Source organism: Patiria miniata, unplaced genomic scaffold, assembly GCF_015706575.1.
Source record: "Patiria miniata isolate m_02_andy unplaced genomic scaffold, ASM1570657v1 HiC_scaffold_20, whole genome shotgun sequence".
Classification (NCBI taxonomy): domain Eukaryota; kingdom Metazoa; phylum Echinodermata; class Asteroidea; order Valvatida; family Asterinidae; genus Patiria; species Patiria miniata.
In genome coordinates, this window is record NW_024037059.1 from 4,181,984 (window position 1) to 4,205,170 (window position 23,187).

Below are 23,187 nucleotides of genomic sequence, written 5' to 3' on the forward strand. Positions count from 1 at the left end.
CACAAATGCCCCGCAACCGTGACTGTTCCCATGACATAACACCACTCTTTTAACATCAACTTACATGTACCTTGGTCACATGGAATGTTCATTGACAGCATTAGTGTCTTCTGTAGGTTTTATATGAATTAATCCCTAATCCCTATGATCTCAGAATAAATACAAGATTTCGATTGTTTTAGCCACTGTGACCTTGACCCTTGACCTTTTGGCCCCAAATGCAAAAGGCTTCTTAGGATTACCAAGGACAACCCACAAACCAAATTTGAAGTTCATATGTAAAGTATTTCTCAAGTTATCGCGCTGACAAAATTTCTATTGTTTCAGCCACTGTGACCTTGACCCTTGACCTTTCGGCCCCAAATGCAATAGGCTTCTTAGGATTACCAAGAACAATACACAAACCAAATTTGAAATTCATATGTAAAGTATTTCTCAAGTTATCGCGCTGACAAAATTTCTTTTGTTTTAGCCACTGTGACCTTGACCCTTGACCTTTCGGCCCCAAATGCAATAGGCTTCTTAGGATTGCCAAGGACAATCCACAAACCAAATTTGAAGTTCATATGTAAAGTATATCTCAAGTTATCACGCTGACAAAATTTCTTTTGTTTCAGCCACTGTGACCTTGACCCTTGACCTTTCGGCCCCAAATGCAATAGGCCTCTTAGGATTGCCAAGGACAATCCACAAACCAAATTTGAAGTTCATATGTAAAGTATATCTCAAGTTATCACGCTGACAAAATTTCTTTTGTTTTAGTCACTGTGACCTTGACCCTTGACCTTTCGGCCCCAAATGCAAAAGGCTTCTCAGGATTGCCAAGGACAATCCACAAACCAAATTTGAAGTTCATATGTAAAGTATTTCTCAAGTTATCGCGCTGACAAAATTTCTATTGTTTCAGCCACTGTGACCTTGACCCTTGACCTTTCGGCCCCAAATGCAATAGGCCTCTTAGGATTACCAAGAACAATACACAGACCAAATTTGAAGTTCATATGTTAAGTATTTCTCAAGTTATCGTGCTGACAAGATTTGTCCGGACACACACACCCACACACACACCCACCCACCCACCCACCCACCCACCCACCCACGGAAGGACAAGGCGGAAACAGTATGCCCCTTCGGCTTCGCCGCGGGGCATAAAAACTAGTAACTTATTAAGATTGCACTGATATTGCTCTAGCATGGCTATGATATAATGTGTGGTCCATGAGCTAGAAATTGGTTATTGTAATGTGGGGCATGGAGTTTTTTTGTACGTCTACAGGATGCATGGCACCTGAAACAAAGTAAAATATGCCATGAATCTTATAAATGTGTTGGAATACTTGTTTCAAACAAGACTCTATTTCATTTGGTGTGTGGAACATCACTCAATATGCGTTTTTCAATTTTTAGCGCTGTGAAATCTTCCAATCACTCTGTCAATTATGCAAAGTCCTATGACAAAAATAAGATAAATTCATAAGATGACCAAAATAAAATCCTTCTCATTAAAACTCAATTTATGAAGGATTGGACCAATTAAATTACAAATACAATGTATCTAAAGCAAGAAATTACTTTCCAAGTTCATAATCATCTAAGAATCTCCAAAAAGTAACACTGCCATCAGGTACATATTATATTGGTCATATATTGTAGGAAAACTTTTATAATTTTAAAAACACAATACAGCCAGCTGCAAACTAATATTTTGTTTCAAAGAGTGCTCTTAAATTGTCTTTCACAGGTCAATGATTTTCAATTTAAAAATTCTCAATTCTTGTTTCTGCCAATCCAACACTGAAAAGGGAGAGACAATGTTCAGCATTTCATCCTGTGCAATAATTAAACACTTAACTTTTCAATTACATTATTTCAGAAGAAAAATTGAAAAATTGGGTTGGAGTTTCAATATCTCGTTCACAAGTGAACAACTTTTGTGTTGCAAAAAAATGCATATTCAAAATGATTTCTTTTGGAAGGGGGGGGGGTGGTGAAAGTGAAAAATAGGATAGACAGTACACCTTCAAAAGATGATGAGCAAGATGTGACAGCACTTCTCAAGCATTCCGGTCCCCTTGCGAGATGGTCCACTTGCTTACTGGTCAATCACATCAGACCTGCTCAGAGCATGAGTCCCCTTTCCCGATCACAAAGCAGCTATCTTACTGGTTGGTTGGAAAGAAAAGAAATTAATATTGTGATTAGTTCATTAAATCAGTAATTTGGCTGAGAGCCTTACTAAATCCTTCAAAAGCTGTACAATAAATTCATTGGATATGTTCAGCTGGGGGGGGGGCACACCACATAAAAACCCACAATTATTGTAGATATTTTTGCGCTTATGGTTTTTGCTGATTGGGGGAACAGTTGCTCGTCATGGGGGGCCTGGCCCCCCTGTATCCCCCATTGGCAACAGCCTGGATATCTTACGAGGCATCTAGTCCTCTTTACTGTAGAAGCAGATGGGCTCTTCCTTAATCCTCCAAAATCCTCCTGAACATTGTGTAGATTTTGAAGGACATGGGAGGGTCAGTGTATCAAACAAGTTTGTTCGATATTGATGAACTCCAATCTAGGGCAGTGCACTTTCAAATATTTTATACCAAACAAATGATGCACATGTATGTATTGATATTTTTTTTGAGGTAGCCAAGATGCAGACTTATACAATTAAAACTACATTGTGGGTGTTATAATTCTCCATCTTTATCTCTGAATTGGAAAAATGATTGCTAATCGGACATACAGGGGACGATCGAAAATTTGAATACTCAGGATATAGCTGTAATTTCATTGGAGGAATCATTACTTTACAGAGAGTAATGCTTGCAAATTTAAGTTTTCGTCAGGAGCCATGACAATCAAATTTGGGTCAGATCAGGAACAATTCAGACACAGTGTTACAATGCATGACATTCACGAAGTGTTTAGACAACTTTTTAAAAAACATTCACGTACCATTGTATTCTGCCATGGTTGTGGGTATTCTCCTGTTACCTCTTCAAGTGGTTCCAATTTCACAGGCACAGACAAGTATTCTATCTGGTGGATATCCTGTTCAAGTTCAAGACCATTAAACGGCCTGTCATTGTGGACTTCCAGGTGTGAAAACAGATGCTTTCTATGAGTAAAAGAATCGCCGCAAGTCCCGCAAGCGAAGGATCTGACCGCAGAGTGGGACATCTTAGGTTCCTCTCTTAGTTTATGTTGATGGTGAGTGCGTTCGTGATTGCTTAGACTGGCTTTCTGAGAGAAAGCTATGCCGCAATCCCCACAGATAAATGTCTCCTTTGCCAAGTGGATCGTCTGATGGGATTTAAGTCCGCTGATGTGGAAAAAGCTTTTGCGACAAAAGTCGCAAACAAACTTCTCTCTTGTTTGCGTTGTGGTACGACCACTTCTGCGGAAGGTAGCTCCATTACTGGTGGTTGGTACAAGCTCAGAAGGCTTTGCTGCCTTATCTCTGGGGCGCAGAACCCTTCGGTGTATTTCAAGATTGTTTTGTGATGTGAGGGTTTTGCCACAAATGTCACCAGCACATGTTTTTGTATCATGCTGTGATCTTCTCTGCTTTGACACGCGACCACGTCTGGATGCTGAAGATCTTTTATGAGCGAGACTGGCCCCCTTTAAAGGCTTTACGACATCATTTTCTGCATGCTGAACACTTTGGTGTTTTAAGAGACCGGCTCTTTGTGTGTAGGATTTACCACAAGTGCCGCACGGGAATGGCTTGACATAGAAATGGACACTTTGGTGACGCCGTAAGTTTCCTTTCTGGGTGAAAGCTTTGCCGCAGGTGCTGCACACATGTGGCTTTTCATTGGTGTGGATGAGCTGATGGGTTCTCAGGTTGATTTTCTGAGCGAAGGCTATGTTACATATGCCACATATGAACCGCCTCTGTTCTGTGTGGACAACTAGATGACTCTTAAGAGCCCTTGCATGTGGAAAACATTTGTTACAAATACCACATGCGTGAGGTTTCTCACTAGGTGGAGGTGTACTTGTATCAACCTCCACTGCACCACTCTTATGTGATGTAGCCACATGCATGTCAGTGCCACTCACAGATGCTTCTTCCTTAGAATGAACCTTCATCATGTGCTGTTTCAGGTTCCCTTTTTGCGTGAAGGCTTGGTTGCAAGTGCCACAAAGAAACGGCTTCCGATCAGAGTGGGTCAGCAGGTGATTTGTCAGGTGAGTTTTCTGCGCGAAGTCTCTGTCGCAAATTTCACACACGAACGGCTTGGCGGTAGCATGTGAGAGTCGATGACATTTGAGGATACCATTTGTGGAGAATGCCTTGTTGCAGATGTTGCACACAAACGGTTTCTCTCCCGTGTGGATCCTACGGTGAACCTGTAGCTGGCTTACATAACAATATTCTCGCCCACAAAATTCGCATCTATGTTGTTGCTCTCCAGTAAGACTCTTCTGGCTGAGTTTCGGTGTTCTTGTGTTATCAGAGACCATTTGTTGGTCCTGAAAGTGGCGCAGCCTGTGGGACTTCAGAGTGCCATTTGCCCTAAAGGCCTTATCACATATGTCGCACACATACGGCTTCTCCCCAGAGTGGATCCGCAGATGATATTTTAGACCGCTAGCAGTGAAGAATCTATTGCCACAAACGTCACAAGCATGAGGTTTTACTCCACTGTGACACCTCTGATGGCACTTAAGATAATACTCATCTGCAAATGCTTTACCACAGATGTTGCAGACGAGATGCTTCTCTTTGTGATTACGGTTATGATGGAGCTTGAGACTGCTTCGCTGGACGAAGGATTTGCCGCAAATCCCACAGGCAAAGAGTCGCTCTCCCCTGTGGATTTTAAGATGACTGTTAAGAACACCTTTCTGTCTGAAGGCTTTGTTGCAGATATCGCAAGGGAACGGTCTCTCTCCAGTGTGGATGTTCAGGTGTACCATAAGTGCAACTTTTCCCACGAACCCCTTGCCACAAGTGTCACAGAAAAACAATTTTTCGTCTAAGTGGCTTTTACGGTGAGCTCGGAGCCTACATTCTGTCGTAACGGACATGCCGCAAATGTCACAGGTGAACAGTTTCAGATTACGTCCGGGGTGTTGCATCTGGACGTGCAGTGTCAGGCTGCTCTCCTGTAGGAAGGATCTATCGCAAATGTCACAAGGGAACTGCCCTCGGTGGTCATACTGGTGACGCGTCAGCTTACCTCTATGTGAGAAGGTTGCGCCACAAATTTCACAGATGAACTGTTTCTCTTCACGGTGAAGCGCCATGTGCCCGTTCAGGGAGCATCTTGTCCTAAACTTTTTACCACAAATTTCACACAAGAATGAATTGACTCCCTTGTGGGTCAAAAAGTGAATATCCAGATCACTTTTTGTCCTCCACGTCTTGCCACAAACTTCGCACAGAAATGATTTCTTATCAATGTGTGCAAACTTCAGTTGCTCCCAATCTCCCGTGACCAGAGAAGGATCTTCATAAGTGACTTGAGAAAACGTACTGTCACATGACATCTGTTCTGACAACATGGTATACTGAGAGGCATCTCTGTAAGTCACGGGAGATGATGTTTGGTCATTCAATGTCTCCTCTGAAATGAAAGTCTGAGCGGCATCTTCGTGAGCAATATGAGAAGACATAGAGCCATTCAATGTCTCTGCTGGCAACATGGTAGACTGAGAGGCAACTTCGTAAGTGACACGAAAAGACCCACAGTCATTCAAAGTCTCTGCTGACACACTGGTAGACTGAGAGGCATTTCTGTAAATGACATGAGGAGACGTACAGTCATTCAATATCTCTGCTGACATAGAAGACTGAGAGGGATCTTCATAAGTGGCATGAAAAGATGTACAGTCATCCGATGCCTTTGCTGACAATGTGGTAGACTGAGAGGTGTCAGGTAAATGAGAAAATAAACCAGTACATTCATCCAGCTTCTCTGCTGACATGGTAGACTGAGAGGCATCTTCGTAAGTGACATGAGAATATTTAGAGTTATTCAAGTTCTCTTCCGACAACATCTTAGAGTGAGACGCATCTTCATGAGCGGCATTAGGAGATGTACGGTTATCCAAATCCTCTTCCGACAATGTAGTAGACTGACAGACATCTCTGTCAGTGAAATGAGAAGATGTGGCATCATCCAATTCCTCTTCCGGCAATGTGGTAGACTGAGAGGCATCTCTGTCAGTTACATGAGAAGATGTGGAGTCATCTGAAGACGTAGGGTCATCTGATTCCTCTGCTGACAACATGGTAGACTGTTCTTATCTCACCAAGTCTAGAGGACAACTTCTACAGCTCGGCATCCATCGGTTACAGCACGCTGCAGAAACCTGTAGATTCCACGATGGGCAGAAGCAGGTTGGCCTGTTTGACTGAAAGAATTTATAAGGAGAAAGTAATGGTCAAAGTTCATATCCTCACTCAGAAACCCAACAACTGGAGAAAGGTAAATTTAGTACTGGGTTTACCATTTTTGGCCTACATGTATGGATGTATAATTATCTTTGCTAATTGTTTGCCATACCCAATGTTCTATCAGACCACAGACTTGAGCCTGCTATGCAATACCAGCAAGGCTGGTGGTATAAGATGTCTGCATCTGCAAGCTGAAGGTTGTGGGTTTGAGTCCCACCTAAGCGTATGATTTTTCTCGCAAAGCCTTGTACAACACTGTGTATCATACAGCATTTGTGGAGTAGCTTAAGTGAAGGGCGAAATCAAACATGAAATTGATTAACTGAACAAACAAAACAATTACATGTACAGTAGTTGAATAACAGCGTTGCAGGCCTGGTTACGATTGTGAAGAGACTATATTTCTCACTTTTGAATACTATTAGCGTCATTGTCAGGCCTCTATTGCAATGGAAAAACTCCCATACGGTACATAAAAACCAAACAACTTCTCTTGTTGTGAGTTTCCTTTGGTGAACCTTTAATTTTGAAGAATGATGAAAACATTTCTACAGTCATGCAAAGAGCATTTTTTTTTCGGGGGGGGGGGGGGGGGAGAAATAATGAAAGTATAATAAAATAAAAGGGAATCATTGTTCGAATAATTAGCCTTAATTTTCTTTGTATTTAAATTACGGAATTTTAAACACAACCACCTTGTTAAAGTTCTGTCCACGGATCACAAAAAAGGTGTGCGTTCTTTAAGCAAAACGAAAACAATTCACACACATCCCTATGGGAGTATGTGATTTGTTTTTGTTTTGCTGAAAGAACACAGAACTTTTTTGTGATCCGTGGACAGACCTTAAAACAGTGGTTGTGTTTAAAATTCCGTAACTTGAAAAGTAAATGAATGATTTGAATGATTCTTTTACTACAACAAAGTTTATGAATTGGGCTTTCATATCCTAGATTTAGAAAGTGCTACATGCAGAACTTCACTAAAACAATGGTCCCGACATTTGTTTGTTGTTTTTTTACTCACCCTGTATTATTAATGTCTTCTCTATATTAGCAGAGACTGCTAATGACCTATCTTAGTGTACACAGAATGAGAAGACCAGAATAAACAATTGGGAAAGGGGGGGGGGGGCGGGCACTACTAAACTTATCTCGGTGAAAGGGGGGGGGGTTTGCTCCTATGAAAAAGACAGGTAACTGGACTAAAACAATGTGATGGAATACCTTTTATCTTCTTTTTTTATAGTTTCTGCCCTGGTCGCATCAGAATCTTCACTTTCAAAAGCAGAAAAACTTGGTTGCAAGTCTTAACACAGGAAGATGCTGTTTTGGGAGAAAAAGAAAGAATTAAAAGTTCACCTGGAAACTGCAACCTCCTATATGCCAAAGTCTTAAACTTCACAACATACACCAGATATGTTATAAAGCCATTTGCACTCCAATGCAAATGTAAGGCCAAGCCAAAAAAAATAAAAAATTCTCATCTCATCTTTTTGTTTCTTTTTTCTTCTTCAATTCATACATTTCAATACAAATGTTGCGAACTTTGTTAATTAAATTGTATGTTTTAGCTATTCGCAACAATACCGTAGCTACGTGGAAAGGGTGACGGATCCTTTGGACACAATTTTGCGTGTATCTACGGGCCCGGTTCCTAGTATAAAGGGAACTAAATCACTTTTGATTTATTTGACCTACCAAACTAGTTGGAGACATTAAGAACATACAGGGATGTCGTAGATAAAGGGCAGGGTTTTGAATTTTTAAGGGAAATTTGGGGGTAAAATGACGATGACAAAGACAAAATGCAACACGAAAATAAAGACAGCGATCAACATGCGATGTACGTGATCGTGACACGCGTACACGCAAGTCACGCTACACAACACCAACCGGCCCTTAAAAGTTAAAGTAAATCACGTAGGAAAATCGTAATTTCTACCCCAAGTAACTAGTTATCAAAAAAGTGTCATTACATTGAGAGAAGTCTACTTTAGGTTAATAATGTCATTTTTTAGGAATAAAAACAATTCTTGATTTTAATTTGATCGAAACAAAACAGGGGCCCTACACTACACGATCGCCCAATCTTGTTAGTTGCAGCAAAAAAATTCTTGACTCTCCATAGACTTTGTACACAATCGAGGAAAATGCGTCAGGGCGCTTCCTCCATGGTGCAATATTCTTTCCGCAATGGCTTATCAAAATGCATAATATCATTCCAGAATATACAAATTCTACTCTATCAATGAATTCTCACCCATGACCTTCACTACAGACGTAAAGTATTTCAGATTTATGCATCGATATCATCAATGCATCAAGGTCACAAGGACATAAAATGATGAATAGGAAGGAAAAAAGACGGGTATAATATAGAGCGCCCTCTGTAGGCTAGGCGCGGCGACGCACGGAACACTGCGCAAGCCGGAAAATATTCACCCTTAAAAAGTTTTTTTTTTGCAAAGCTTCACTCGGCACCGACAGAAATAACCTTTTTTTTCGAATTGTAAAACTAGATTAAGTCGACTCAAAAATGGGATATGATACCTTGAAACAGACAAAGCGGAAGATGGCATTGAAGTATTTATGTGACGGGACTAGATAGTAGATTAAAGGGAATATACATCATTTGCTTTTGCTGTAATTTTCAGAAATGGATGGAATTGGGGGGTTGGAAATATATAGCAAATATAGTTACACTGACTTTTTTGAGGTTTTGGGTTCGAAAATGCTATAAAAACCAAGAAAAACGATCATTTCCCTGTAGTCTGGTTCCCTGACTCCATATAAGAAGAAACAGAGCAGTTTACATACATTGGGGAATTGTAAGGTCAGGGAACCAGTCTAGCTGGCTCGTACCCGTTCATAGGTTTGTAATCGATTGCAAACAAGTGCGATGGTCAATTGGGGCCAGTATTTGAAAAAAAAGCCAGTTGTTTCCAACGCTGATCGGCCGATCAGCGTTGGAAATTGATACAAAAATACCACTTTTCTTGAAAATGACAGTATACCAGGTGCCATGATTTTACAGGATGCTTTACACTGTCATTCACTAACAGTCCAGCAAGGTATTTCAAAATGATTTGGTAGTTTTATTTTTTGATGTTTGCAAATGTTGTATTTTCCCTTTAATTGTTGGCGCTCTCAATCAGTCAAAAAAATTGATTTTTTATTTTAAAGGATGAGAAATGATGGTAAATTATGAGAAATATCACATAGGATGAGACAAGATGGCAAGCGATAAGATAAGATGGCAAAAGATAAGCCAAGATGGCAAAGAATAAGCCAAGATGGTAAAGGATGAGACAAGATGGAAGGAATGAGACAACGGGTGGCAAGGGATGAGACATGATGACAAGGAATGAGACAAGATAGCAAGGGATGAGACAAGATGGCAAGGGATGAGACAAGATGGCAAGGGATAAGACAAGATAGCAAGGGATGAGACAAGATGGCAAGGGATGAGACAAGATGGCAAGGGATGAGACAAGATGACAAGGGATGAGACAAGATGGCAAGGGATGAGACAAGATGGCAAGGGATGAGACAAGATGGCAAGGGATGAGACAAGATGGCAAGGGATGAGACAAGATGGCAAGGGATGAGACAAGATGGCAAGGGATGAGACAAGATGGCAAGGGATGAGACAATATGGCAAGGGATGAGACAAGATGGCAAGGGATAAGACAAGATAGCAAGGGATGAGACAAGATGGCAAGGGATGAGACAAGATGGCAAGGGATGAGACAAGATGGCAAGGGATAAGACAAGATGGCAAGGGATGAGACAAGATGGCAATGGATGAGACAAGATGGCAAGGGATGAGACAAGATGGCAAGGGATTATACAAGATGGCAAGGGATGAGACAAGATGACAAGGGATGAGACAAGATGGCAAGGGATTATACAAGATAGCAAGGGATGAGACAAGATGACAAGGGATGAGACAAGATGGCAAGGGATTATACAAGATGGCAAGGGATGAGACAAGATTGCAGCTGATGAGACAAGATAGCAAGGGATTATACAAATGAGACAAGATGGCAAAAGGATGAGACAAGATGGCAAGGGATGAGACAAGATAGCAAAAGATGAGACAAGATGACAAGGGATGAGACAAGATGGCAAGGGATGAGACAAGATGGCAAGGGATGAGACAAGATGACAAGGGATGAGACAAGATGGCAAAGGATAAGCCAAGATGATATGGGAGTGCCAAGACAGAAGACGGTTCAATCGGTAGCAGAGGATTGGAAAGATAGCCATGGTTATGACAGTATTTGGTTACAAAACATAAAACACAAAAGAAAAGAGCACAAAAAATGGTTGTCCTATTTGTCAAGACAAAAAAAATGCCAAGATAATTATACACAGCAATATTCCACCCCTAAATACTTTTTTTTCAGCCCCTCCCCCTTATACTTATGTTTTCAAACAGCACAAAGACAGTACAACATGAAAACAACTACAATTTTTATACAAACACGTTACAAGATCAGTATTATGTATGTTACTGTTTTAATCACATTTTATTACACCTGATTTGAATGGAATAAATTTTAATAACAATTGCAAGATACCGTAAAATGGAACAGCTTTGCTGAAACCTCCAGAAACGCATGCACATCAATGGTCTACAATCCATGCCACAATTTTAAATTTAAGCACAACCCAGGAGCAAAATAATATCAACGCTTCCCTCATGTACACAAATCTATTTAAAGCCAGGTAATACAGTTTCTTTATTTCAAAAGATTCCCAGTAATTAATAACAAAAAGTAAATTGAAGCAAAGCCAGACATTTTCATATTTAGTTTGATCTCCTCTTGGCAGAAAGACCACAATTCAAAGAAAAGAAAATCTTACAAATTTATACAGATACAGTTTCTGGCAATTGTCAAAACACTGTCTATCAACAGGAAATGTTGAACTTAAATATATATTGAGCTCTCATCAGATAGACTTCTTACATCCAGCTGAATTCATGAAACATTACGTTTTCATGAAACATTGTTGTGCAACTCGGCTTACCTAGCAATTTATTGCAAAAGTTTCACAAATTTTCACGCTGAGCAACATTTCACTTACGACAGTTTCATAGGAACGCACTTATTCATATGCAAACAGCCGTTGTTATTATTATCCTCGTCCAAAAAATTTACATTATTTAAAATGTCGCGCGGCTATGCCGAAGTTTTGTGAAATTGATCATATCAGTACATTGCGTAGCTGCGCAACAAATTTGTTGCGCAAGTTCTACGCACGGTGAAAGCTATTAAGCACTTTTTCATGAACTTTACTCTTACAAAATAAGCTACACACAATGCTTTGCAACATGTGGGTTTTCTTCACAAATAGTTTTGAGGAAGAAGCAGACATCATCAACAAGTTTGGACAAGGCAGTGAGAGCAAGTGAAACTAGCGTGATATACATGTACAAATGTAGATTGGACATTGAAATTGTTGAGTCTTTGTCAACAGTGGCATATACATGTACATGTAGTAGTAATAAGCAGTTGAGTAACTTGAACTACGATGTAAGCAAATGAGTCTACCCTCCCCTCCCCTTTTGTTTTAAACCCCTCCCCTCCTCTCCCACCCTACCAACCCCCTTCAAGTCATAATTTGTAATTGACTATAGAAATGTACCAGGGCCCAATTTCATAGCACCGCTTAACAGTTAGCAGAATAGTTGTGCTTAATATAGCAGAAAATCATGCTGCTGCTTAAGCACTATTACATGCCGTGAATGTGCTAACGGCTGCGCGTGCATGGAGATTTTTATTGTTACGTCACTGATTTAAGCAAAGTTTTCTTCTGGAGTCAAGCGTGCTTTTGCTGTGCTTACTGCTTAACGGTCGAAATAGATGGCTTGGTAAGCACAAAGTCGGCTGTTAAGCAGCACTATGAATTTGGGCCCTGGAAATCAATTCTCATCTGTGGTGTGGTATTTCTGGTGGTTGCACAGACCACTTTTGCGTCTGAATGCTCTGCCACACAAATCACACACATGCGGTTTCACGGAAGAGTGAATCCTTTTGTGACTGTTCAAACCACTTTGTTGGACAAACGTTTTACCGCAGGTGTCGCAAGCAAACGGTTTCTCACCAGTGTGCAGCCTGACATGTTTGAGTAGACCACTTCGCTCAGCAAAGGCTTTACCACAGATCCCGCACGCAAATGGTTTCTCACCAGTGTGGACCCTCGTATGCGTGATCAGATTATGCTGGTGAGCAAAAGCTCTACCACAGGTCTCGCAAACGAATGGTTTCTCACCCGTATGCACCCTGTCATGCACAAGTAGCGAACATCGCTGAGAAAAACCTTTACCACAGGTCGCACAAATGAATGGTTTCTCTCCAGTATGCACCCTTTCGTGTATGCGCAGATATTGATGCTGAGGAAAGGCTTTGCCACAGGTCTCGCAAGCAAATGGCCTGTTCTCAGTGTGGGACTTTTTATGGTCTTTCAGAGTGCCTTGGTGAGAAAAGGCTTTCCCGCAGGTCTCGCAAGGAAATGGCTTCTCACCAGTGTGGACCCTCTGATGTACCAACAGTTGACCTTGCTTCAAGTAAGCTTTCCCACAGATCTCGCAAGCAAATGTTTTGTTTCCAGTGTGTACGGTTACATGAACTTTCAGAGAGTAGTGATGAGAAAACGTTTCGCCACAGGTCTCACAAACAAAACGTTTTACATCGGCGTTAGCACCCTGGTCACAGTTGAAATAGAATTTCGATGAGAAGAATTTCTCGCAGGCAGAACAATCACATGGCTTGACTTCTGCTTTCATGTTTTGTTGATGCTCAGTTGATAGTGTTGGCTGATCATCCATGTTGCTCCGAGACTCACAAGCATGTCTTGAGATTTTGGTTCTTATCCTGACGACTGCGAACCAGTATCATGTCAAGTACTGCAACCGTCTGTCTTTTCACAGCATGCTGCAGGTGATGACATCGTCGTTAGAGCTGGATGCTACTCCCATGAAGTCTGCTTCGATTGGCTCAACAATGTCCGATTCCACAATGCAAGGAAGGGGGGGGGGGGATTCTGTGTGCTGAAATAAAAATAAAATCAAGCAAATTGATTAAATTGATGATTATTTTTACAAAATGTTGGTTAAAATAATTTAAGTACTGCACAAGTATTTAAGTACCTGACTCTATAATTGGTTGAAGTTACAATCCTCGTACGATTTTCAGGTTTCATGAAGAAAAACAGATTCCTTTTCTAAATTGCTACTTTTCCACCGATACAAGTTATTAACTTTTGATCGAGACATAGACCAAAATAATTGGCCTACATTTAGATCTTGACTCATTAGAATGATTACAGTTGTATTTCCCAATGCTTTTTCGGGTCTCCTCCTGGAAAAAAATATTCTTTGTCTGAACTGTTTCTGAAAAGGTGTCATTATTTTAGCTGAGGGAAGTCTGCTTTAGTTTGGAAAGGTCATTTTTTAGTAATTAATAACAGTTTACACCCTTGACTCTCATTTAATCGAAACTAAACATGGGCCCAGGGGTCCCACACTACACTTCATGGAGCCTCATACATGTAGTTCTACTTCTAGGGTAGTCCGAAAATTTGGGACAAACCTGAATTATAAACCTGGAATTTTTACAGGGGTGCATCCCTAGACTCTCCATAGACAATGTACACAACCAAAAAGTGGCATCTGGATGCTAAATTCTTTCCAACATATTTTGAGAAATTACCTTGTCCCAGAGTATTCCTGAAAAAAGAGGATATTTTTGGCAGGTTGTGGCCCAGCTCCAATTGTCCGATTTCAGCTGGAGTTTCCCCCTCCTTCATGGAAAAAAATGTTTTTACCCGTACGGTAATCTCACTTTCCCACAACAAAAACAAAAACACACTGAATCGACTGGCGACGTCAAACAGCGCCCTCTTGTGAAGATGTCATCACACAGGCCGGCCGCGCGGGCTCTAGTACTGCCTGATTATTTTTGCTTCATCATTTCATCATTACGACTGGGATGTGTTATAACAGGACAGAAACAAGGAAACAAATGTTCTCAAAAACGAGAAGATATTCTGCAATTGAGCTTGATGAGAAATTTTTAAAGACTTTCGGGGCAAATATTATGATTCTGACAGTTGGGTGAGATCAGCAAACGGAAGAAAAAAGGGGAGGTCCACAAAGAAAAGGGGATGGGACAAACATTGATGCAGGGCATGACCAACACATCATAGGGATGAGACAAGGTGGCAGATGATGAGTCAAGATGGCAAAGATTGTTTCAAAGAATGAGACAAAATGGCAAAGATTGTAGATGGCAAGAGATGAGCCAATATGGCAAAGGATGAGACAAGATGGCAAGGAATTAGACAAGATGGCAAGGGATGAGACAAGATGGCATGAGATGAGACAAGATGGCAAGGGATGAGACAAGATGGCAAAGGATGAGACAAGATGGCAAAGGATGAGACAAGATGGCAAGGGATGAGACAAGATGGCAAAGGATGAGACAAGATGGCAAAGGATGAGACAAGATGGCAAAGGATGAAACAAGATTGCAAAGGATGAGACAAGATGGCAAAGGATGAAACAAGATGGCAAAAGATGAGACAAGATGGCAAAGGATGAAACAAGATGGCAAAAGATGAGACAAGATGGCAAAGGATGACACAAGATGGCAAGGGATGAGACAAGATGGCAAAGGATGAGACAAGATGGCAAAGGATGAAACAAGATGGCAAAAGATGAGACAAGATGGCAAAGGATGAGACAAGATGGCAAAAGATGAGACAAGATGGCAAAAGATGAGACAAAATGGCAAAGGATGAGACAAGATGGTAAGGGATAAGATGACATGAAATGAGAAAGGATGGCAAAGGATGCAACAAAATGGCAAATGATGATACAAGATGGCAAAGGATGAGCCAAAATGGCAAAGGATGAGACAGGATGACAAAAGACGGCAAGAGATACGAGACAAAATAACACGGGATGAGACAAGATGGCAAGGGATGAGACAACATGGCAAGGGATGAGATGGCAGAGGATGAGACAAGATGACCAGGGATGAGACAAGATGGCAAATGATGAGCCAAGATATGAGACATATGGCAAGGGATGAGACAAGATTGCAAGGGATAAGACAAGGTTGCAAAAGATGAGACAAGATGGCAAATGATGAGCCAGGAAGATGGCAAGGCATCAGACAAGGTGGCAAAGGGTGAGACCAGACAGCATGGGACCGCAAGACAAAAGACGGTTCAATTGATAGCAGAGGAGGGGAAAAATTGGGCTATACACAAAATATAACACAGTAAAATGCACAGAAAAAAGGTTGCCCAATTTTTCAAGACCCAAGATGCCAACATTTATCTGCACAGCAACATTCCACCCCTGACTATTGTTCAACCCTCCCCCATGTCTTGATACAGTTCAAAATACAAGGCAGTACAACTGATATGCAAAGAATGTACACATACAAAATAGTTTAAGAACAGCATTTCAAAATCACAAATGGTAAAACCATGACCACATTTTATTGTTTTAAACATCACTTTTTATAACACCAAAGTTACAAGTAAGTATCAGTGTTCTATATCTGTACTACAATTTAAATTAAATACATATAATCTCAGCACAACCTGAACCACAACAAAAATATCCTGCGGGACCTAAATTCTACAAAAGTTTACAACACTGTCTTGAAATGTATGTGCACGTACAGTATACGAAATACACAAATTACTAGTTTTAATGCCAGCTAAGACAGTTTTGTATTTCAAAAGATTCCTCATGATGAACAACACAAATAAAGATTTTTGCATTTAGCCCTCGTCTTGGCAGGAAGACTACAATTCACGGAAAAACTAATGCACCTATCAATTGTTCCCCCCCCCCCCCCCGGCTGCCCCACCCAAGACGTGGGGATTACCACTTCTGAAATGACAAAATCCCCACCCCTCGGGCAAAATTTAAGTGACAATCCCCGACCATGCCCCGACATACATACGTGGGGCGCACTAATGATTGCCTTTCCATGTAGAACGCCAATGTTAACAAGGTAATTTGAGTGACCCAAATCCCCACCCTGGGGCATGAAAAACGTGTCCAAATCCCGACATCGGACCTGGGGCAGCGCATGGGGGGGGGGGGGGGGGGAATATTTGATAGGCGCATAATAAATACAGATACAATTTCCGGCAATACTAATAATGCAAATGGCAAGACACTGTCTATAGACAGGCTATTGTAAACTGCAATGTTCTTGAGTTCTCATTTGATAGATTCCATACATCAAGCAACAAGGTTCTAATCTTAGCTGCTCACAATTAGCATCATCACAATTTGTTTTTAAAGGGAATGTACATCATCGGCTGTTGCTGTTATTTTCAGAAATGAACTATTTGAGGGGTTAGTATAATAGATCAAATATTGTTTCACTGACATGCTTGAAATTTTGTGTTCGAAAATGCTGGAAAAACCAAGAAAAACAAAAATGTTCAAGTAGTCTGGTTCCCTGACTCCACTAAAGATAAAATGGATCAATTTATAGATGCCAGGAAATTGTAAGGTTAGGGGATCCAGTCTAGCTGGCCTGCACCTGTTCATGAACATGTAACCAATAGCAAACAAAATTTGGACTGAAAAAAGGGTAAATTTGGAGCAGAAGTCGAAAAATAGTTAGGTTTTCCCAACGGTGGTCGACCGACCACCGTTGGAAATGTATACAAAAATACAATTTTCTTGAAAATGACTTCACACCAGGTGCCATAATTTGACAGGTTGCTTTAGACTGTCGTTTACCAACATCCTAGTAAGGTATTTCGTAAAAACTTGGTAGTTTTATTTTTCGATGTTTGCAAATGTTGTATATTCCCTTTAAGGAAGGAGTGACATCAGTATCCTCTGATAGGGCACTGGGCGCAAGCAAAACATCGCGTGATCTAGATCGGACACCCAAACTCTTGAACGAGTGTTTACCAACGGTGGCATAATGCAGTTGAGTTGTTCATGTATGCAAAGCGGTTTACCCTACCCCCCTCCCCTTTGCTGTAAACACCTCCCCTCCCAGAGTGATTTAGCCACAATGCTGAATGAAGAGGTCGTGACAACCTCGCAAGCTACATCCTGCTTAATTAATAGACTCTGAAAGGTAACTATTTATTTTTTTATATAACACTCAAGTAAATCCTTGTCATTTGATTGGAGGATTGTATGTCACGCGGCATTCATTAATCGTACCATTGCATGGCCTTTGTCATTACCGTGCATTTTTGGTTCCATTCACCGTGCATTTTCATCCAATCCCTTTTGATCTATTGCACGCTGCGCGCACGTTAAGACGCCAGCGGCAGGGCGCCCTACGATCTTTGCGCTATATGAGTTATCAAGTACAAAACTTGCCTTTGAACTTGAAGTTGATGCAGTTGCCTTGATTTTTTTTCCCATTATTTTCAGAGCTTACAATGTTTATTTCATTACTGTCAATGATTTGAATTTTAAACCTTCGTTAGCCTTGAACCGGCTGAAAACAAGTTGTGAATATGATACAATTTTGTGACTTTTGTTTGTTCTTAAAGTTTTATCCTCCAATCGAATGACAAAGATCTACTTGGATGTTATATAAAACAAATAATGAATGGTTTGCATTCGTTCAATGGTGAGAATATTTTCATTCATTGAAAGATGGAATGTTCCATTCAACTCGGCTTCGTCTCGTTGAATGGAACATTCAATCTTTCAACTCATGAAAATATTCTCACCATTGCACTCAAAACATTCATTATTTGTATACTATGTCCACATGCTGCTACCTCTCCTACTCTCACTTAACCCTTGGTCATGATTCGTCCTTTGACAGCAAATTCCAACAGGAATTATCATTTCTCCCCCCGCTGTGGGTTTTCTGGTGATTAAATAGAGCATTTTTGTGTCTGAATGCTCTGCCACATAAGTCACACACATGTGGTTTCTTGGAGATGTGGACCTTTTTGTGGCTGCTCAAACCACTATGTTGGGCAAACGTTTTACCGCAGGTCGCGCACTCAAACGGTTTCTCACCAGTGTGCAGTCTGCTATGAGTGCGTAGACCACTTCGTTCAGAAAACGCTTTACCGCAAGTCGCACAAGCAAAGGGTTTCTCACCGGTGTGGACCTTCGTGTGTGTGTTTAGAGTGTATTGGTGAGAAAAGGCTTTACCACAGGTCTCGCAAACAAATGGTTTCTCACCGGTATGCACTTTGTCATGCACAATTAGAGATCCACGCTGCGAAAATGCTTTGCCGCAGGTCGCACAAATGAACGGTTTCTCGCCAGTATGCACCCTTTCATGTATGCGCAGATATGCTCGCTGAAAAAAGGCTTTGCCACAGGTCTCACATGCAAATGGTTTGTGTCCAAGGTGTAATGTTTGATGTCTGTTCAGAGAATGCTGGTGAGGAAAGGCTTTGCCACAGGTCTCACATACAAATGGTCTGTTTCCAGTGTGTAATGTCTGATGACTGTTCAAAGAACACTGGTGAGAAAAGGCTTTACCACAGGTCTCGCACGCAAATGGCTTCTCACCAGTGTGGACCCTCTGATGTATCAATAGATATTTTTGCCAGACAAAGGCTTTACCACAGGTGTCACATGCAAATGGCTTTCCAACAGTGTGGATCCTCTGATGTGTCAATAGATCTCTTTGCCGGGAAAAGGCTTTACCACAGGTCTCACACGCAGGTGGCTTCTCACAGGCCTGCTTCTCACCAGTGTGGATCCTCTGATGTTTTAATAGATAGCTTTGCTGGGAAAAGGCTTTGCCGCAGGTCTCACACGCAAATGGCTTCTCACCTGTATGGATCCTCTGATGTATCAATACATTGCTTTGCCGGGAAAAGGCTTTGCCACAGGTCTCACATGCAAATGGCTTCTCACCAGTGTGGATCCTCTGATGTGTTAATTGATCGCTTTGCCGGGCAAAGGCTTTGCCACAGGTCTCACATGCAAATCGCTTCTCACCAGTGTGGACCCTCTGATGTATCACTAGATATCTTTGCCGGGCAAAGACTTTGCCACAGGTCTCACATGAAAATGGCTTCTCACCAGTGTGGATCCTCTCATGTGTCAATAGATCGCTTTGCCGGGCAAAGGCTTTACCACAGGTCTCACACGCAAGAGGCTGTTTACAGGCCTGCTCCTCATCAGTGTGGATCCTCTGATGTGTCAATTGATGGCTTTCCCGTGAAAAGGCTTTGCCACAGGTCTCACACGCAAGAGGCTTTTCATCACAGGCCTGCTTCTCACCAGTGTGGATCCTCTGATGTGTCAATAGATCGCTTTGCTGGGAAAAGGCTTTACCGTAGGTCTCACACGCAACTAGCTTCTCATCACTGTGGATCCTCTGATGTATCAGTAGATAGCTTTGCCAGGAAACGGCTTTACCACAGGTCTCACATACAAATGGCTTCTCACCAGTGTGGATCCTCTGATGTGTCAATTGATCGCTTTGCCGGGAAAAGGCTTTTCCACAGGTCTCACAAGCAGACGGTTTGTTTCCAGTGTGTAAGGTTACATGACTGTTTGGAGAGCATTGCTGAGTAAAGGCTTTACCACAGGTCTCACAAACAAAGGGTTTCACCTCAGTGTGGACACCTTGGTCGAAACTAGGATACAATTTTGATGAGAATTTCTCACAGACCAAACAGTAAAATGCCTTGACGTCTGTATTCATGTTTTGTTGATGCTCAGTTGATAGTGTTGGCTGATCATCCATGTTGCTCCGAGAATAACAAGCACATCTCAAGTTTTTTTTTTGTAATCCTGACGGGTCAAGTAGTGCAACCATCCATCTTTTCACAGCATGCCATAGATGATGACATTGTTATAGACCTGGATGTTACTCTTGTAAAGTCTCCCTTGATTGGCTCAGAAATGTCAGATTCCAGAATTAAATCATGGGAGATTCTGTTCCCTGAAACAAAACAAAAACACACAAGCAACAAATTTATTAAATTGATTTAAGTGTAGAATGCTGCTTAAAATGATTATGTATAAACCGACCCTATTTTTTTTGTTGAAGTTGCATTTCCCATGTTATTTCCTGGTTTCATTTAGAAAATTAACATTCCTTTAAAGGGAATATACATCATTTGCTTTTGCTGTAATTTTCAGAAATGGATGGAATTGGGGGGTTGGAAATATATAGCAAATATAGTTACACTGACTTTTTTGAGTTTTGGGGTTCGAAAATGCTATAAAAACCAAGAAAAACAATCATTCTCCTGTAGTCTGGTTCCCTGACTCCATTTAAGAAGAAACAGAGCAGTTTACATATATTGGGGAATTGTAAGGTCAGGGAACCAGTCTAGCTGGCTTGTACCCGTTCATAGGTGTGTAATCGATTGCAAACAAGTGCGATGGTCAACTGGGGCCAGTATTTGAAAAAAGCCAGTTTTTTTCCAACGCTGATCGGCCGATCAGCGTTGGAAATTGGTACAAAAATACAACTTTTCTTGAAAATGACAGTATACCAGGTGTCATGATTTTACAGGATGCTTTACACTGTCATTCACTAACAGTCCAGCAAGGTATTTCAAAATGATTTGGTAGTTTTATTTTTTGATGTTTGCAAATGTTGTATTTTCCCTTTAATAAAATTCCAAATTTTCTACCAATGCAAAAGTGATTAACTTTTGAATGAGACATTGACTGAAACAATCGGCCCACAATTAGTTACTGAACAATTACGGAACATTCCCCATGCTATTTTTCGGGTCCCATATTTATACATATGTCGCGGAACAAAAAATAAAATGATTTTGAGTGTATTTACGCGAGGACCGCCCTAGGCGTTGTTTACAACGCCACGTTCACAGGTCTAAGCCTCAGCACACCCCCCCCCCCCCAGCACTAACCTCTCCAGATCCGCCCTCGACATTTAAAACAAAATGTTGCCATTTTCCAGTTGTGCGTAGGTCCCTAGGCTATATATAATCCAGTCGATAAATTTCGACTGGTTAAGGGACCTAGTTTGTGGGAACCTGGATTAGGCCTGGGAAAGAATGTTGCAACTTGACGCCACTTCAGTGGTTGTGTACAAAGTCTATGGAAAGTCAAAAAAATATCAAAAAAATAAGTACTTCTCAACAAAATCGGGAATGTTTCTCAGTCCCGGCACATGTCTTATCATCATACATCATTTTTTTTCAATGACTGGTGACCTGCTGTCAAGTGCTGATATGATGGTCAGGTTGCAAGTTATCCTATGCAACATTCTTTTCTAGGCCTGTAATTAATGTAATTTCTTGAATATTGTGCCCCAGATCTAATCGTCATATATAATTTGGACTTTCTCCGTCCTTAGTGAAAAAAACACCGATATCTTTACCTGATCTCCCAAACAACGAACAAGCACTTGAAGCAACTTGCTTCCAATTTTTCCAGACATAAATAGATCAACAGCGCCCTCTTGTGGTGATGATATGCCATTCTACTTCCTACATTCTACTGCTTTTTAGTCATACATACTTTTTTTTTAATAATGTTCGAATATTTTGGGGGCAAATATTACAATTCTAACGGAGTATGGGGATCAAAAACTTGGTTAAGAATACAATTTCATGGACAAAATTGAGAGAACAGAATGACACAAGACGGCAAGGGATGAGACAAGGTAACAAAGGATGAGATGAGGTGACAAGAAATTACTTCTAGAATTAGAAGTAACAAGAAATGATACAAGCTGGCAAGGGATATGGAGAGAAATAGGAGACGAGATGGGCAGATGGCAGGGGATGAGACAAGATGGCAGGGGTGAGACAAGAGGGCAGGGAATGGATGAGACAAGATGGCAAAGGATGAGACAAGATGGCAAAGCATGAGACATCAATGGCAAGGGATGAGACAAGATGGCAAAGGATGAGACAAGATGGCAGGGGATATGACAAGATGATAAGGAATGAGACAAGATATCAAGTGATGAGACAAGATGGCAAGGGATGAAAAAAGATGGCAAGGGATGAGACAAGATGGCAAAGGATGAGAAAAGATGGAAAGAGATGAGACAAGATGGCAAGGGATAAGACAAGATGGCAAGGGATGAGACAAGATAGCAAGAGATGAGACAAGATGGCAGAAGATAAGACAAGATGGCAAGGGATGAGACAGATTTTCATATGGAATGAAACCAAATGACATGGGACAAGACTAGACAAGACAGAAACATGGCTAAACCAGAAAGTGTTTGATACCAAAAAAAAAAGGGTTTATTCTTTCAAAGTGTCTGCATATGATACAACAAAAGGTACAAAGGTTCAAGCTAGCTGTACATGACTAATGCTTTATAAAAGTCCATCCAATTACTCTAGTATACATGATTGGCATTAAAAAAAACAAGTTCATATATTTATGCAAACGAGTATAAACAAGGTCAGCAAATTCATTAAAAAAATACAAAAATTTGATCAGGTAAAAGCAAACAATATATATAAACTACAGTCACCAGAGTTTTTCACTGATGTCTGTTAGAAGTTGGATAGAGCGAGCTGCCAAAAGACAGTCAGATAAAAACTTGCTGGCAAAATCCGATCAGGAAATTATCTGAAGGAATTAAGTTTGAAGCTGATTGTTTGATTAAACACACTAACAGCAGCAACATGGACGTTCATTCATGAAATAAGTTTTATCAAATTACATTTCCCAATTCTTTAACATAAATATTCCAATTTTATTACAATAAAAGGCTATCCAACATCCACATGTATACATAACATTACCTTTTAGTATGAAATTTGCTATAAAAATTCCATGAAATAAA

The 23,187-nt window shown here is 40.9% G+C and overlaps 3 protein-coding genes across 3 annotated transcripts; all 3 read right to left on the reverse strand.

Annotated features, from left to right (window-relative positions):
* Window positions 1–1,257: 1,257 nt before the first annotated feature.
* Window positions 1,258–8,773, reverse strand: LOC119727449 (zinc finger protein 585A-like). Its single transcript, XM_038199330.1, has 4 exons — window positions 8,673–8,773; window positions 7,637–7,735; window positions 2,956–6,369; window positions 1,258–2,162 (listed from the first exon to the last, which is right to left on the reverse strand). The coding sequence occupies exons 3-4, from the start codon at window positions 6,244–6,246 to the stop codon at window positions 2,160–2,162; spliced, it is 3,294 nt and encodes a 1,097-aa protein (XP_038055258.1). The 5' UTR covers window positions 6,247–6,369; window positions 7,637–7,735; window positions 8,673–8,773; the 3' UTR covers window positions 1,258–2,159.
* Window positions 8,774–12,078: 3,305 nt separating this feature from the next.
* On the reverse strand, window positions 12,079–14,310 carry LOC119727451 (gastrula zinc finger protein XlCGF7.1-like). The gene is made up of 2 exons (XM_038199332.1): window positions 14,131–14,310; window positions 12,079–13,469 (listed from the first exon to the last, which is right to left on the reverse strand). Exon 2 carries the CDS (start codon window positions 13,245–13,247, stop codon window positions 12,342–12,344), a length of 906 nt encoding a protein of 301 aa, XP_038055260.1. The 5' UTR covers window positions 13,248–13,469; window positions 14,131–14,310; the 3' UTR covers window positions 12,079–12,341.
* Window positions 14,311–18,071: 3,761 nt separating this feature from the next.
* On the reverse strand, window positions 18,072–21,800 carry LOC119727450 (gastrula zinc finger protein XlCGF26.1-like). The gene is made up of 2 exons (XM_038199331.1): window positions 21,760–21,800; window positions 18,072–20,343 (listed from the first exon to the last, which is right to left on the reverse strand). Exon 2 carries the CDS (start codon window positions 20,215–20,217, stop codon window positions 18,232–18,234), a length of 1,986 nt encoding a protein of 661 aa, XP_038055259.1. The 5' UTR covers window positions 20,218–20,343; window positions 21,760–21,800; the 3' UTR covers window positions 18,072–18,231.
* Window positions 21,801–23,187: the final 1,387 nt, after the last annotated feature.